The 17746-nt window shown below is 38.2% G+C and overlaps 1 protein-coding gene across 5 annotated transcripts in view; it reads left to right on the plus strand.

The window, feature by feature from the left end:
* Positions 1-17746, plus strand: part of PCGF5 (polycomb group ring finger 5) — a 124802-nt gene that overhangs the window by 67210 nt on the left and 39846 nt on the right. For all 5 annotated transcript variants that reach the window (XM_058697141.1, XM_058697142.1, XM_058697138.1 and 2 more), the window contains exons 3-6: positions 4962-5058; positions 13300-13355; positions 13471-13530; positions 16025-16173. In XM_058697141.1, the coding sequence (XP_058553124.1) occupies positions 4962-5058; positions 13300-13355; positions 13471-13530; positions 16025-16173 (362 nt within the window). The remainder of the gene's footprint in view (positions 1-4961; positions 5059-13299; positions 13356-13470; positions 13531-16024; positions 16174-17746) is intronic.

Consider the following 17746-nt stretch of genomic DNA (forward strand, 5'->3'; position numbering starts at 1 on the left):
TCAATATTCAATTACTCTGATTCTCCTCCTCCTCATTTTATGTTCATCCACTGATCAATGTATAGTGGTAGCTCACATGTACTGAATATTTACAAGCTCTCTGACACGCATTTCCATACTTTGCATATACTATCTCATTTAATCTTCACAAGAACCCTGTGAGATAGGAACCTTTGCTATCTTCCTCGTACATAGAAGTGCAAAGTAAGTAATTTGCCAAATGAGAGGACTGGGACTCAGCTCCAGGCAGTCTGCTGCAAGATCATTTTTATCTAGAACAACTGTGTTGTGTACTACCTGGTTCTCAAGTAGATCTGCATTATGGGGAGAGTGAATTAATCCCATATTCTTTTGACTGCGTTTTGTCCTGTGACAGTGATTTCCTTATGGTGAATAAGAAAGTAACTTCTGAATGAATCCTTGGTCAGGATTTCCTGGTTGTTTTTTGGCTGCCTCAGTGAGAGAGCTTTGCAAGGTTAAAATCTCTGGTGCTAATCTCACAGAGATTCAGGCTTAATTGGTCTTGGATGTGGTCCACCAATCTATCTTTTAAAAAAATCTCACTGGTGATTGTGGTGATTTGAGAACCACTACTTTTAAAAAAACGTATTTTTATTGAAGAATAATTGACATACAATATTATATTCGTTTCAGGTATACAACATAGTGATTTTATATTTACCTACATTACAAAATGGTCAACACAATAAGCCTAGTTACTATCTGTCACCATATAAAGTTGACACAGTAATATTGACTGTATTACTATATATTACTGTACTATATATACATTACTATATATATTACCATATTATATAAACATATTCCCTATGTTCTACCTTACAGCCCATGTCTTATTTATGTTATAACTGGAAGATTGTAGCCCCTAATCCCTTTTAACTATTTCATGCATCCCCCCCATCTTCATCCCCTCCTAACAAACGAACAACTATCAGTTTGTTCTCTATCAATCTGTTTTATTTGTTCCCTTTTTTTCTTTTTAGATTACACATATAAGTGGAATTTGGTTTTCTCTGACTTATTTCACTAACCATGTAGGTCCCTCCATATTGTTGCCAAGGGCAAGATTTCATTCTTTTTTATGGTTCATATTCATATGTATGCATATTATGCATGCATATTATACATATTATGCATGCATACAATACACACATACATGTACATACACACGCGTATATACATATATACATACCCCAGAAAAAAGAACCACTGCTCTTTTTAAAAAAAATTTTAATGTTTATTTATTTGAGAGAGAGCACAGGTGTGCACAAGCAGGGGAAGGGCAGAGAGAGAGAGAGAGAGAGAGAGAGAGAGAGAGAGAGAATCCCAAGCAGGCTCTCTGCTGTCAGTGCTGAGCCCAGTGTGGGGCTCCAACCCACCGTGAGAACATGCCCCGAGCTGAAATCAAGAGTCCAACACTTAACTGACTGAGCCACCTAAGCACCCTGAGAACCACAGCTTTAGATGACACAATGATTTTTACTCTGTTTGTGCAACAACCTAGTTCAAATACAAGAAACGGTGAAAAGAAAAATTTTGCTTAGTAAGCTTTAGGCAGAAGTTTAAGGCTATTTGTGCTGGGCAAAATATAAGCATCAGTTAAAAAAACTCCTAAATACCTTAAGTGAAATCTTTAGGTCAAGGACCAAGTGTTACAGACATTAAGATTTGGTGTGTGGCGCCTTGGATTTTCGGCCTGGGGCTGCACGGCCTGAGGATGGATGTCGTCTGCGCTAGGCAGCCGACCAGCTGTGGACAGCCGCTCCGCTCCGGCTCTCCAGTACTGCATTTCTCATTTGCCCAAGGGGGTGGTAAAAGTCCATCCTGTAATGCACACAAAGCCTTGAGCCCAGAGCCTGATATTTGGTTAGGCTCAGGAAATGTTAGTGCTTGTTGCTATTTAAGTGTTTTCCAACTAGGGATATCTTTGGTGAGCCTGATTCCGATTCCCTTTCTCACCCAGGTGTTTCTTGTGGCTAGAACATCTGTCCATAGAGGGGCTGGTGAGAGTGAAAACTCTAGTTGGTCTCCATACACAGTCTTAACCATGGGCCGGGACTTTTTCAACATCTTTCTCAGACTCGCTGATTTAACCAGTACAGCAGTTGAGCAATTAATTAGAAAGCTTGGTATTAAATCTTTAAGATATTTTTAAAATGTATTTTCCACCTAATATAAACAATGATAAACTAAGAGAGGTCAGTTTTGTAATGATGGATTTTTTAAGCATCTAAGGGAAAGTAAATCCTCCCTTTACTTTTTTCAGTTTTGCTAAAATCCTGGCCTGGATTTTCTCAGGTTCTAATTCATATAAGGTTGTGCTTTATTCAGCGATTTTTAAAAGCATGTAGGAAATGTATTTTCTAGAGTTTTTTTTTTTTATTTTAAGGAATAAATAAGCTATTAAAGGGGCTATTTTGTGCAAAATATTCAGCTTAAAAGGAGATCTGATTCTATATACATAGACATTTTTAAGGTTTCCAAATTAAGTGGTAAGGCATTCTTTTTCTATATATTATAGGTCCATAGAAATAAAACCAGAAGAAACTATATCATGTAGACTTGCATTAGTTAAGCACATGGGCTCTTGACTCAAACCCTGGCTTTTCACACTTACTGACTCTATGATTTTTGCCAAATTATACTAAAGTTCTACTCTATTTCTTCAGCTGTAAGAGGCCTAATAATATTACCTAATTAATAGGGTTGAAGCATTTAGGGTAGTGCCTGGTACACCTGGTATTTTCCTCTGTAAAGTTAAAAAAAATCTTTAAAATTTGACTTAAAATTTGTGATTTCATATCAGAAAACCTGGATTCAAGTCTCTGTGCTGCCATTCATCAGAGTAGGCAGGTAACTTGGCCTGTGGAAACCTCTTCTTCGTATTCAAAAGTAGAATAAAGTACTTTATCTCAAATGTTGGTGTGAAAAATAAATTCACCTCCTGATGGGGCTTTCTGCATCCCTCTAAAACAGCACTCATTCAGTAGAAATAAAATGTGACATTCCTGGTAGACAGCCAGGAATTCCTGAACTCTTTGAGTTTGATAAACCTTTTTGAACCACAAGGATCAGAGCTCCAGGGTCGGATCAGAGATTTAGGATAGGATCAGGCTTTGTAATACTCTTCATTCTTGCCTCTTATCTGTCTTTTTTTTTTTTTTTTTTTTTTTGCTTCTTTCCCAACTTTCAGAGACTTATCTTGTGTCCCTGGGAAAAGAGCAAATACTAGCAAGCTTTGAAAGAATTCAGCTTCTCTGCTCTCCACTTTAATATAGCTTACCAAGAAAGTCCTTTCTTCCCAAACATTGACTTTTTAAAAGACATTTAGAACCTTCTTGGGGCCCAGGGATTTGGAAGACAGAGGAAGTATTCATATCTAAGCTCTTTTATTTTTAAGGTTTTTATACTGTTTTTCTCATCCAAATTTGGGGAGAATTTTATTGAAGAGGTATTGTCCCAATAGCTGTATGCTGGGAAAAAGAGAGAATATGGGAATCAGGTGTACTTACCTAACAAAAAATATCGGCTCATATGTCATCTTCTTAGAAAGCCCTACCCTGGCCACTCTGTCTAAAATAGCTGATAGTTCTTAGCACTCTAGCTACTTTTTTTTTATATATAAATATCACTTATTACTAAAATCCTTTGCTTGCCTGTCCAAAGAAAATACAAGCTCTGTAAAGGTCTGGGCTTTGTTTTGTTTGCCCCCGCATCCCCAACTCCTAGTGCGATGCATGGCATTGGTGTCTATTGAATCAATGAGTAAGTGAAAGGAAGTACCAAGATATCATTCTATATATGTACTAATGACTTTAAAATTAGAGACCTAGTAGAATTCTTCCTTGACCATTGATGCCCTGACCGACGTATGTGAGATGCTTGAATTTTCAGACCTAATCTCAGTGGGAGGAATCCTAGTGTTTACTTTTGATCAATTGTTTACATAAACTTTTTACTTCTTTTAGTTAGTGTGGGGCATGAGGAGGGGGGAAAGTAGTAGTTTGTAGTAGAGTTGAAAAAGGGAGCTTGGGGAGCTGATCTGTACTGGGTAAGAATTTCAGATTATACAGGGTAATAAAATGGAGGAGGGGGTATTGAGACAGGGAATTAGATCAGTTTTTTTTTTTGTTTTTGTTTTTTATAGTTTAGGTGCTATAAATATGTTTAAGGTTTTTGGGCAAAACAGTTGACATAGTAGGTAATAGAAACCTTGGGAAAAGGTGAGAGAGATTCATAGCCAGAAAGATTTGTACTGTTAGAAGAAACATAGGCTATATGGACTTGTGGCCAAGAATCCACAAATCGTATTTCTGTTGTCTTTGTTTAGAACTTTTATTTAAAATCTTACTTACACCTGTCCGTTTCTCAGTTCTTCTACTTTAACGCTCATGCCTTTGTACCAACTTGATGCCACTACCTGTATACTTTGTGCTCCGTGGAGTTAGGGCACTTGGGAGCACAGACTCACCAGGCTCTGCCACGGCCGGCAGTTCCATTGTAACTCCCCACCTGTCCTGGGAATTTTCAGATGTGTTGAAAATTCTCAAGTTTTATTAAGAACTATTTATGTTGCATTCAAAAGAAGTGCAGAGTTACCAGTTTGTGCTTCTTTTCCTTCTGTAAATGAGAAAACTGTTGTTTATGTAAACGCACCAGCTTTTTCATAGTAATATGAACAAATTATTTGGTTTGTGAATATATTTAAGAAAAGCAATCAGCAAAGTAGTATATACTTTTTATGTTGTTGACTGTAAGCTTCATTTCAGTTGGGTATTTATTTTATTATTTGGGTGTTAAAAATTTTTTTTAAGGTTTTATAAAATTTGGTAAAAGAATGGTATTCTACCCATAGTAGGCAGTTTTTAAGGACTGTTTCTAATTACATTTGATTTAAGTTCAAATGATATGTTTCAACCTAACATCTTCTTCCTTCTTAGTCTGTAAGACTTGTATTGTCCAGCACTTTGAAGACAGCAATGATTGTCCAAGGTGTGGCAACCAAGTGCATGAGACAAATCCATTAGAAATGTTGAGGTAAGTAAATGTATTTTATAGTTTGTTTAACTTAAATTATATAAACTCTTAATATGTTTTATTGTGCATCATAATATTTGTTGGCACTTGACTCAGTTAATATAGGTTTTATGAATTTTTTTTATTTTCGTTCAAAGTATTTTGTTTCACTTTAAAGCATTTTATTAAGAGGAATTTAAAAATAAGGCTGTGTATATTAAATACTTGAGAAGTGTATTTCCAGATTAAAAATTATATCTTTATCTCATAGCTACTTTAGATGTAGTTATTTTTGGTGTTTTAATATTCCACACATGCTCTGCTTTTACTGAGCAACATGGTAGTGGAAGAGAGGGCAGACCTAACAGTGAGGGAAACTGACCTCGGTACTGTTACTTTTCTAATTATATCAAAAAGTATACAAACATTTATGTAAACTTAGACTACCATTTACTTAAGAAGTGTAATCCTAGGGGCGTCTTGGTGGCTCAGTCGGTTGAGCATCCGACCCTTGGCTTCGGCTCAGGTCACGATCTCACTGTCGTTGGTTCAAGTCCTGCACTGGGTTTCTCTCTCTCCCTGTCCCTCTGCTCCGCCCCCAAATAAACTTTTTTTAAAAAGAGGTATAATTCTTTATTTTTAAAGCTGGAAGTAGTCCATAAGATCTTAAACTCTTTTTTTTTTCTTCCAGATGAAGAAATTGAAACTTACAGAAGTGACATAGCTTTTCCTAGGGCTTCAGCAAACTCAAATATCCTTTCCCAAGCCCACTGTCCTTACCACCTAACCCATTTTCTTCCTATTTTTCCTGCCCTAACTCCACCACAGATTGCCTGTGTGATCTTAGGGAAGCACACATCTAAAAACAGTACTAGATACTCCCTAAATAGCCCTTCTGTAACCCTCATGATCTGTGTGATGTTTGCCATCATTCCGTAAATCTGGATTTGCAAGTCTTCTCAGACTTTTTAAAATTAAAAAAAATTTTCTTTAAACCTTTATTTATTATTGAGAGACAGAGCATGAGCATGAGCATGGGAGGGGCAGAGAGAGGGAAACACAGAATCCGAAGCAGGCTCCAGGCTCTGAGCTGTCAGCACAGAGCCCGACGCGGGGCTTGAACTCACAAACCACGAGATCATGACCTGAGCCGAAGTCGGACACTTTACCGACTGAGCTGCCCCAAGACTTTTTTAAATTTTATTGTCGTGTCTGTAGTTGGGAGTAATTTATCTATCAGTAAATGTCAAGCCTAGTGGTTTTCAAAGTGTGGTCCCCAAACCATTAGTATCTTGTTGGAAACGATAGTGACTGGTTCCCCCTCAGACCTGCTGAAACGGAAACTGGAGAGGGGAGCCCATTTTAATTAGCAAACCTTCCAGATGTTTCTGATACACTCTTGTACTGTGGCCTGTAGTCCTGAGCAGGGCTTCTCCTACTTGGATTTACACCAGTGCTTCTCAAGCACCAATGGTTTCTCCCCCCATCCCCACCCCTGGTGTACTTTTAGCAATGTCTGGAGATATTTTTGATTGTCAGGACTGGGTGGGTGCTGCTGGCATCTAGTAGGTAGAGGCTAGGGAGGCTGGACACTACTGAGCATCCTGTGATTCATAGGACAGTCTCCTCCCACACCAGAGAGTCAACCCAAAATGTCAACAGTACTGGGGTCAAGAAACCCTGATTTAAGTCACTCAGAGAAGAATAGGGCAAACTCTTTCTCTAAAATTTTTTCCTGATGCTTTTATCAAAAACTGTGTCAAAAGTTAATTATTACCTACTCCATTTTAAAGTGCTGTGTTGGAGGAAAAATTAACTTTTGGTTTTGACTGTTAGATACCCAAAGGACTCCAGTCACCATTTAATCAAATGTACTCCCGTGGCTGAAGTATGATAGCACATTTTTTTTCTAAGTTTTTATTTGGAAAAAATTTAAAACAAAAAGTTCCCAAAAGTAGTACAAGGAGGACTTGTACTCTCTTTACCCAGGTTAGTCTGTTGTTAACATTTTATCTCATTTGCTTTATCGTGTGCGTGCATGCATGCCTGCTCTGTTTTTTTCTGAATTTGAGAGTAAGTTACATACCTCATGGCCCCTTACCCCTAACTACTTTAGTATGTATTTCCTAAGACTAGAGAGATTCTGCACACTGCATAACCACAGTGTGCTTACACTGGCATAATATTTTAATCTATCCTCCATATTCCAGTTTTGTCAGTTTATCTAATGATATCCTTTATAGATTTTTTTCCCTCCTATCCCACTAAAATTATTCGACAAAGGAACAACTTTAAAGATGTAAACTCACAGAAATGATAAGAACAAAAACTTCAGTATTCTTGGCACCTCGGGGTAACTCCTGGAACGCAATACATTCTCAGTAAATGCTTGTTGAAAGGATGAGAAGTGATGGGAATTGGAAATGGGAATTGGAAAGTAGATTGATGGTAGTGATGGTCCAGCAGACCCAAGAGAATGAGGTGGCAGGCAGAAGATCTTCACCAAAGGGTACCCTCAGCAGCTTCCACACTAGGAAACATGCAAACCCTCAGTAAAGGAGTTGGGGGGCGGGGCGCGGGGTGGGTCTACAGGTGCCTTAGTAAATTCTCATTTATGCCTAAAGCTGGACATACTGCTGCCAGAACATAATCATATTTTGTTAGCAAGAAGAAAGAGGGATCGAGTCTTCTTCAGTAGGTAACATTGTGTCTCTTACACAGGTATCAATTTTTTCTCCTACCTACTTTCTCAGGAGGCTGCTGGAGGATGTGCTGGTGCATAAACCAAGGAGGAAGGGAGTCTAACATAGGAGGGAGATGAAGGGGTATGGCAGTTGTGCAGGAGGCCTGGACGAGTCTGTGTCCATGCTGTAGAGTCTGGTAGTCGTTAGCCACATGTGGCTGTTGAGCAGTTGGGATTTTGCTGGTGCACCTGAGGAAAGGAATTTTAAGTTTTACTTAAATGGAACACTGCAACAGTATGAATACTTTCACATTAAACGGAACCTTATTGTCAAGGAAATTCAGGTTACTAAACAAGCGCATTGTTAAATATTTTAATGCATTAACCTTATTAGAATTACTTTTACACAAAACATGTAAAATACTTTTGTTCTTGTGCCTACTAGAAAATTTAAAATTATTTCTACCGGATACAGAAGGTAGAAGGAAGATGGAGTACTCTTTGAGGAATCATTCATTCAAATATTTACTGAATGCCTGCTGTGTTCAGGCACCGTACTAGGTGCTTGAGGTCCATTAGTGGGCAAAATAGATTAAGATTTTTGCCCTTGTAGGATTAATATTTTTGTGGGGAGAGACAGACAACAAACTGTATAATAAATAACTTATATGGTATACTAGAAAGTACAAAGGGGAAAAAGGAGGGGGTGCTGCAGGTGAGGGGGATCAGGAGTGTGAAGAGAGGGACAGATTGCAATTTTAATTACAATGGTGAGGATAGGCCTTGTTGAGAAGGTAAGCTTTGAGCAAAGAATTAATGGCCAGGAGGGAGTTAGCCGTGTATAAATCTAGGGAAAGCAGGCCTGTTCCAGATAAAGGGAGAAGCCAGTGCAAAGGACCTAAGTCAGGAGTGCTCCTGAAACTTGTTTGAGGAACAGCAAGGAGACCAGTGTGGCCAGAGAACAGTGAGGGAGGGAGAAGATAGTGGGAGATGAGGGCAGAGAGACAATGGGAGCCTCGGGGCCACGTAGGCCACTGTAAAAAAGGCCTTTTTTACTTACTTCACGTTATCTTTTACTCTGAGTGAAAGGGGGAACCACTGCAAGGTTTTGGTTACAGGATGGACATGATCTGGTTTTGTTTTAAATCATTTTGATGACCATGTTGAGAATACACTGTACATCACAAGGCAAAGGTAGGAGCAGGGAGAGCAGTTAGAAGGCAATTGCAGTGATCCAGGTAAGAGACGGTAGCAGCGGAGGGTGCACGAGATGGATATAGTTTGAAGGAAGATCCAGCAGGATTTGCTGGTGGATTAGATTTACAGTATGAGAGGAAGAGCAGACCCTGACCTGAGATTCTGGACCTGAGCAACTGTAATAATGGAAGACTAATGATGGGGCAGCTTTGGGGGAGGGGTAGATTGGGAGTCTGGTTTGGGACATGTTGAGTTAATCATTTCAGAGAAGAAAGGAAGTTGGCAGGTGGAAATACAAATCTGTGATTCAAGGGAAAGGTCTGGCTGGAGATAAATATTTGATAGTCTTCAACATACAGAAGGTATTTAAACTGTGAGACAGGATGAGATCACCTGAGGGAATATAGATAGTGAAGAGTGGAGGACCAAGGATTGAGTCTTGGAGCAAACCAAGAGATCAGAGAGAGGAGGAGGAACCAGCAAAGGAAACCGGAAAGGTTCAGTCATTGACATAGAAGGAAAATCCAGGAGTGTGGCTTGGAAGCCAAGTGCAGAATGTATATCCAAGAAGAGGGAACGATCAGCTGTGTCAGATGTTGTTCCTGGGGCCAAGTAAGGTGAAGACAGAATTGATGCTCAGCTTTCACAACATGGAGGTCATCAGCCTTGACAAGAGCACTTCCAGTATTGCCATGATGCAAAAACCTAACTGGATTGCTTCAAGAGAGAAAGGGAGAAAGAATAATTAGACACAGTGAATATGGACAACTCTTCCAAAGTTTTGCCGCAAATAGGAGGAAAGAATGGGACAGTAGCTGTTAGGGGAAATACAGTCGAGAAGGTTTCTGTTTGATTTGATACAGGAGAAAAGATGGCATGTTTGAAGGGAATGGTCCAATAGACAGCAGAAAGTTAATGTAGGAGAGTAGGGTGGAGGGGGGACTGGTGAAACAATGTTCTTGGATAGATGAGAGGGAATGGAATCTCCTAGTATAAGAGAGGAGACAGATTTTATATAGGAGCACTGACAGGTCATGTGTAGCAACAGGCAGGAGGGCGGAGTATATGTGGGTACAGACACTGTAGGTAGATACGGCGGTCAGAGTCTGTGGAGGTTTCTCATTGAGGAGAAAGTGTTTATCGGCCAAGAGGAAGGATGGAGAGGGGGGATGTAATGGTTTGAGGAGAGAAAAAACGGTGAATCCAGGAAAGTGAGAGAATAAGTTGACTAGGGAAGGGAAGTAGGATTCCTAACAACTTTAAAAGAACATTTGGATTGTAGTTATGAATTTGTAGGGGTGTGGTTGTGTTTTTTTCCAGCCACGGATGCAGGCACAGAGTTGATGGATGGTTGGATTTAGCCAGTGTTGTGTTGTACTAAATAATTTTGAGCAAGTGAGAGAGGGACAGACAGGGGAATCAAAGGTACATGCAAAGGTGTGGTTTTAATGACTGACCTTGGAGTAAATCAGTCCTAAACTGGATAGGAGGACAGAGGGCATGAATTTGATGAGGGATGTCTCAGGGGAACAGAAATGAAACTAGTTGATTCCGGATCTGTTTGTGAACAGTGAGAACAAATTCTTGTAAGAATTTGGGAATAGGTACTTAGAAAATGAAGAAAAGAAAGCAATTACTAGCTTTAGAGAAAGAAAAAAGTTGCATGAGGTGAATACACTGCAAATATTTATATAACCATGTAAACTGGTTATTAAACCAAAAAATAATAATAAGAGTAAATCAGGGAGATGAGAGTAGTTTGGAGGAAAGGGGGCTGGCAAGATGATAGCAGAGAACCAAATCTTTATTTTCCATAAAAGGAAGTCAAAAGAATCTAGACAGCAGAAAAGGCGTGGCTACCAGAAGAAACAGGTTGGATTTAAAAGTGGCTGCCTCCTCAGTTGTGAGCGTCAGAAATGGAAGGGTGGCTCATCAAAATGTTGTATTTTAATATAAGTTTTATGGGGAAGTTTTATTTGGAAATTGTATGTGTATGTGTGTATATATATGTGTGTGTGTGTGTACATACATATATAATGTGTATAATTGTGTATATATGTATATATACACATAGGTATATGTATATATAATAGATGTGTATATATACAATTATGTGTATATTTACCCATGTATATAGTACTCTGATAAAAAAAAATCAAGAAAAATACTGCTTCTCAAGTACTATTTCTATTAAATAGTCTGGGAAAACTTTGTGAACAAGTTAGTATTTGAGGTAAGTTTTGAAGAATAAGGTGACATTGGTTGGGTTGGAGAGCAAGAAAAGAGTGTATGAGCCAGGATGAAGAGCATGAGGGAGAAAACAGATGGGAATTGACAAGACATTCTTAGGGATAGTTAAGTAAGCCAGTTGGCTAGAGAAGAGAGACAGTAAGAGAGTAGCACCAGTTACGATTTGTGGGTTGGATTCAAGTTAGATAAACACCCAAACCAGCTGGCGGGAAGAAATCAGTCCTTGAGCAGGCAGATAATGGTCAAGTGACTGCTTAAGGAAAATTCACTAAGAGTATGTCAACTTAAAGAGAAGTAGTTATGTGCTGTCTTCTAAGTAGGGTGGTGACTGACAGTGGGAGCATGGGAGGTATGGAAAGACCAGGTGGGAGAGACATGGAGAAAGTGCAGCCAGTGGGGCTTGGTGAGTCAATGTCCGCATTGTGAGGGGGGTGGGGGAAGGCTTAGATAATTCTTGCATTTTGAGCCTGTTTGGGAGAGCAATGGTATCATTTCTAACTTTCATTTTTAAAAAGTAAGACAATGAGAGAGGTATTCAGTATTTTGTTAAGGGATAGATGAGACAGTCTTGACACTGATGAGCAAAAGGAGGTGCTTGAGATATTCAACATCAGTTCGAAAAATGGAACTTGAGCTCAGCAGAGAAGTGTAATGGATATGCATCTATGTTTGTGTATACACATGCACACACGTGCACATACAATCTGCCTGGATGTTAGCTTTCAAGCCACAGAGTGGATGTGATAGTCAGGGCATGCAGCCTGTAGAAGAGGTCAAGAGTGCACAGCAATGAAGAATAGTCAAATTGCGAGGTAGTTGGGAAAAGAAAGTACTTAGGGACAAAGAGAAGTAGAGAGAAAAAAGGAAAACCAGGAGGGGGAATTTTCAAGGAGCCAGTATCTGGCAACAGTATCAAGCTGCAATATAAGAGAGAAATGACTTTTAAAAACCATTTTAAAACTTTAAACTGTAATTCTAAAACAAGAATTTAAACCTGTGCACTATGGAAGCTATGGATGATTCCAGGAGTCCAGGAGAGTAAAAGAAACAAAACACAGAGTATGGGGCAGAACTAACATCGATTATGCTTTCAGACTTTTCCAGTTAGAAGAAAATATTGAGAAACTGCCAACAGCTTGAAAAGACAGTAGATTAAGCAAAGGTTTGGGGGGTTTTGAGATGTGAGAAGATTGTCCATATTTGTATCCTAGAAGAGCGATGCTGCTGAGCAGGGTGTGGGGGTGGGGAGCAGAGGGGCTGTTGGAGCAGGGGGAGAGTGAAGAAACAGTCACAGAAAGGAGGCATTTCACTCTTACATGGCAGGAAAAGGAAACAGGAAAAATGTCAAGATAAGTGTTTACATGTATTATCTAGGAAGACAGAGTGACTAAAAGGTCTAAATTGCTCAGAAGAAAGGAATGGACATCATTTCCATTACAGCAAAGAGCCAGAATTGTGGTAGAGAGTTTGAGAACAGGTGTATCGGCTATTGCTGCATAACAAATGAGCCTTAAATTTAATGCCTAAAGCAGTAATAAAAGCGTTTGTTATTCCTCACAGTCCTGTGTGGTTCATAGATCTAGGTGGTTCTTCTGGTCTTGGCTGGACTCACTCAGAAGACCACAGTGAATGAATGAGTCAAAAGTGGTCTCATCAGGGCAGCTTGGCTCGTACGTGGTGTCCTGTCCTCCTGACTTGTTCTCATGATGGCAGGATTCTGAGAGAGAGAGCGCACGGAGCACAGGAGGCCTCTTTGGCTCAGAACCCAGCACAGTGTCATTTGGGCCACATTCCGTTGGCCTAAGCACGTTTCAAGGCTAGCCCATATAGATTGTTGAGATGGGGAAATAGATGCCATCCTTTAATCAAGGGAGGGATTTCAAAGTCCTGATCAGAGAGTGGAGATGTAGAGAGCTGGGGACTCTGGGACCATTTTGGTCATGGATCTGACACTGTGGGAAAGGCTGGAAATGGGTGCACTCTAAATGCAGAGGAGTTTGGTATAGTGGATGTGCTAAAATTGTGTATGTTCTGCATTTTGCAATACGTGTAAGATACAGATCTCAAACTCTTTACATATTGGATTTTGATATCTTCATTGTTAGTATATTCTCTTTTTTCCTCTTTGGAAGGTTGGATAATACATTAGAGGAAATTATATTTAAGCTGGTCCCTGGACTGCGAGAACGTAAGTTGCTTTTTGGCTTCTTGCAGATTTTTGTGTTCTGTGAAGTCAGCATTTCTATTAAAGATTTTGTGATTGTTTCTGTTATTCTTATACTTTTTTTTTTCTTTTAAATTAGAAGAACTTGAGCGTGAATCTGAATTTTGGAAGAAAAATAAGCCTCAAGAAAATGGACAAGGTGACTTTTTCTTTTTTCTCTGGTACAATCTCTCAAATCGGTTAGCTTTATGTAGCTTTGGTGAACTAATATCTCTTCAAGCTCAAATTTATCCTGTACAAAATTCATGTACCCCTTTATTTACATTGTGAACCTTTTACATAAAATCATGAGATGTTATATACATATATGTAAATCTGGAGTTATGGCAGTTGAAGGTAATTGGAAATAGAGGAAATTGGACTTTGGGAAGAGAAAAGGGAGTTAAGACTAGAAACTGACTACTGATTATAGCAATATTTGCTGGAGAGCTGAAGGAAACTCTAATAGCCATAGTCTGCAACTAAACACGGAGGGGTTTTCTGTTTTATTTATTTTAGTTTATGTGTTTATTTTAGTAAGAGAAGGAACCAAGATGTGGCTGAGTGCCAAAATAGGGGGTCTTTCTATGCTCTGATAATCTGGAATTAAGTTTTTATAGGTGGAACTCAGATGATACAGATTTGTATATTTTGGGATTTAAAAAATATTTCTAGTCGCTTATGGGGATTTTCTCCATCACTTATGCTGAGTGTCCAAATTTCTCTTTTGGATCCCAGGAGACTCAGCCATCAATAATTTTTAATAATGTCAGCAAAATAGCAAACATTACTGGGCAGAGAAAAGGCTTTTAGTATGTATAATTCACACAAAGGGGGGGGGCGAAGTACACCATACCTGAAATTAGAAAGAACTAGTATCCTTTCCCATTGTTTTCTAATATGATATTTATTTCAGGAGAGCCTGAATACCACTAAAATCTTTTAAGAATGTATGTTTTTATAGGCTCATTGTGAGCTCAGTCTCTTACCCTTGGTTTTCCCTTAAGATCATAGGATTGTCAATTATACATCATTAGTATGGGTGAGGAAATGCTCTCTTTCTCTTTTCATCTGTAAACTGAGGATCATAGTTTTATTAACTGTTCAAGGCTGGCTTCCAAAGCAGGGGAGGTTTGAGAATAGCTTTCAATGACTGGAATAAGATAGTAAGGGCTTATTATCTATAACAACAAAATGGGTAAAGAAGCCAAATCAGACAAAAAAAAAAAAAAAAAAGACTTTGCTAAAGGCTTTGTTTTACCAAGTGTACATTGCAGTTTAGACAGTAGTGCTCTAATAAAAGTGCAAATAATTTAAAGTTGACTAAACGTTCCAATTTTTGACTGTCTTTTCAAGAGGGCAGGAACCCAAGGGACTGTTATCAGAAGCTTTTACATAGTAGGTTTAGTCGATGACTCTGTATCTTACAAGACTCACAAAGGACCACAGCCTCCTGTGTGTGGACCTCCCTTTACCCATCTCTCTCTCTTTTTAAAGTATTTTACAATGTTTGCTCTTAGTTTGGGTAGAGAATTTGGATCTTTTCTTGGAGCCTGGGAGGTCGGTTCATAAAAACCCACCCTGTCTACTTGGGCTCCATATAAATATGTAGAAGAAAGAATGCAGAAGAAAGAGAACCCACCTGCCCTTTATGATATAACTGTGATGCTTTTACTAGTCATTAAAGAGGAGCTAACCTGTCATTTTTTCTTTCTGGGACTTTGTATACTGTAATGCTTAACTGGCTAGCTCTTTCAGGTTTCAGCTTAGAGATAGTTTATCTGGAAATCTTCCCTGAATCTCTGCTTCACCCCAAAGTTTGGATTTATTACCTCTCTTACATGTTTCCACATAGTCTGTTTTTACCTCTTCCATCAAAGTCCTTATCCTATTTCTCCATCTGTCTGTTTTCTTTACTTGCCTGTATCTCTTCCCGTACCCTGACCACTATGAGGGTGAGGATGATAACACTCTAGTTTCAATATTCCCTCAAGCCTAGCACAGTGCATATCCACCACAGAGTTAAAGGGACTCTGTAAATAAGGGAGTCAGCACGTGGAGTTGCAATGTAGGCTGCAGGTATTTCATAGGCTAAATACACTTGTGTATAACACGACGTATGGTATCCAGACTTCCCTAATGGATTGTTAATGTTACACAGCTACATACATGTTTCAAAAGCTGACTCATTCTACTCATTTCACTAACTGATTTTATGACTGTTTAATAATTTGAAATGTTGAGAACTCAAAGAATATTTTATATTTTGAAAAGAGTACTTAGTTTCTAATTTGAATGTATATAGAAGTTGGAATATTTTTTCTAAGTGATCTAATCACCAATTGCGATCATTTTTGTGGCCAGATATAGCTAGTCCTGAATCTTTCATTTGGATGTCCCCAGTAAGTCTAGAAATTTTAAGCCATGTCAATGAGTCACTGATGGCTTTTTAAAAATATCTCCATTGTTGAATTGGTTGGAACATTTTAAAGATATTACAATTTTTAGTTATTCTTCAATCAAAAACTAAGAAATGTCTTTTAAACATTTTTGTCTTGATGATTTTGTTTTTGTTTTGATGATGAATATACTGTTGCTTAACTTTAAAATCAACTTTGAGTTCCATCTAACTTAGTTTTGTTTAAATTATGCAGATGATACTTCAAAAGTTGACAAACCTAAAGTAGATGAAGAAGGTGATGAAAATCAAGATGATAAAGACTATCACAGAAGTGACCCACAAATTGCTATATGTCTAGATTGTTTACGAAATAATGGACAGTCAGGAGACAATGTAGTAAAGGTGAGTGGATGAGCAAAGTTATATTTTTTAGTAATCATTTCATAGTAAACCTTTGATAATTTGTTGATGAATTTAGCTGGTGTTTGCTTTCAAAATTTTTGTTAACATTATCAAGTAGAATGTCATTCTCTCACAGTCTCGTAGCTACAAGGGACCACACGGTTGCTTACTCCAGGCGCCTGATTTCCAGCCCTCACAACTGAACAGTCCTGGGCCAATGCCACCACCTAGTGGCTAATTTCAAGAATCACGCCTCTTTTCTCTGTTACCTCCTTTTATACTTTTGTTGGGAGTTCATATACATTGTTTCTCCCTTATGTGTAGTAACCAATTCAGACTCCCATCATTACATCATGGGCACTGCCTCCAACTCTTTCATTCATACCCTCTTCATTTTCCTATTTTTCTGTTTTTATTTGCAATTCAAAAAGCTATCCATGACATGACTAATACATTTCATATATAATTAGTTTTGAAGTAAAATTGGGTGTCATAAAGTGCCTACGAACTTTTAAAGTTCCTGAAGTCTCCCAGACATTTCCTGTAGAATCTCTGTTTCTAATTCTGTTTCTCCCTGTTATTTTCTAATTCAAACTTTTTTTAAAAAAAAATCTATATACTGAAGAGTTTAAAACACCCTATTCAGTTTTATTTATTTTCTTTGGTCTTTACATGGTGTTGTTTAAATATTGTTTTCTGCTTTTTTATTGCAAGGCACTTCCCTTTTCATTATAAATGTTCACTACTTTAGCTCTTAAATAGATTTTTGTCCCATTTGTCCTAGCAAATATCAGTGATTGAGAATATTGTTTCTCTCTTTATACTCCATATTTTATTCAAATACCTATCTGTATTCATTGTTTCTTGTTTTCTTTTACTTACTTGCTCTGTTTAAATCTGTAGGTGAGTGGGTTAGATTTTTCACTAATACATTTAATGATATTTTCCTATTAGGAAATTAAAAACAAATAATTTTCAACTCAGATTAAGTTTTCCTAGCATCTTACAACAGAGAGTATGTAGGAGCAAGGGGATTCAGTGAAGATATAAGTGATAAGAAAAAAAATTTTTCACTCAGGGAACTTTAGTTAGGACCTACGCGTGCAGCCAAACAGTTAAAATAATGGGTTTAGTTAAGAGGGGCTGGTTGGACAAGGCGTGTAATCAACAGCAGCAGTCTTTAGAGAAGTGGTTACCAGACCTATTTATCCTTCCAGGCTTCTCTGTTGTTTCTTATGTCCTGGTGCAGCACTCCTTGCTTTTTGTAAGTCTTTTTAATAACCTTACATTTCTCTCTTACTGCCAATCATTTCTGTAATCCTCTTTTTAAGAGATTCTTAATAGTGATTGTGATCATCCTTTAGCTGTCTGACACATGAGTTACTGTCTTGTAATGAAAACTAAATCAGTAGAAAAGCTGAATATCTTTTCATAAATAAATGTGAAGTCTACTTCCTGTAGGATTTCTAGTATGAAAGTTATAAAGCACTGCATTTTAGAGATTCATCTGAAAAATTACCCCTTGCCTTGATACTCTCTTTTGACAACTTTGACACTCTGCCGTTCCAGTTGA

Source organism: Neofelis nebulosa, chromosome 13 (assembly GCF_028018385.1).
Source record: "Neofelis nebulosa isolate mNeoNeb1 chromosome 13, mNeoNeb1.pri, whole genome shotgun sequence".
NCBI classification, from domain to species: domain Eukaryota; kingdom Metazoa; phylum Chordata; class Mammalia; order Carnivora; family Felidae; genus Neofelis; species Neofelis nebulosa.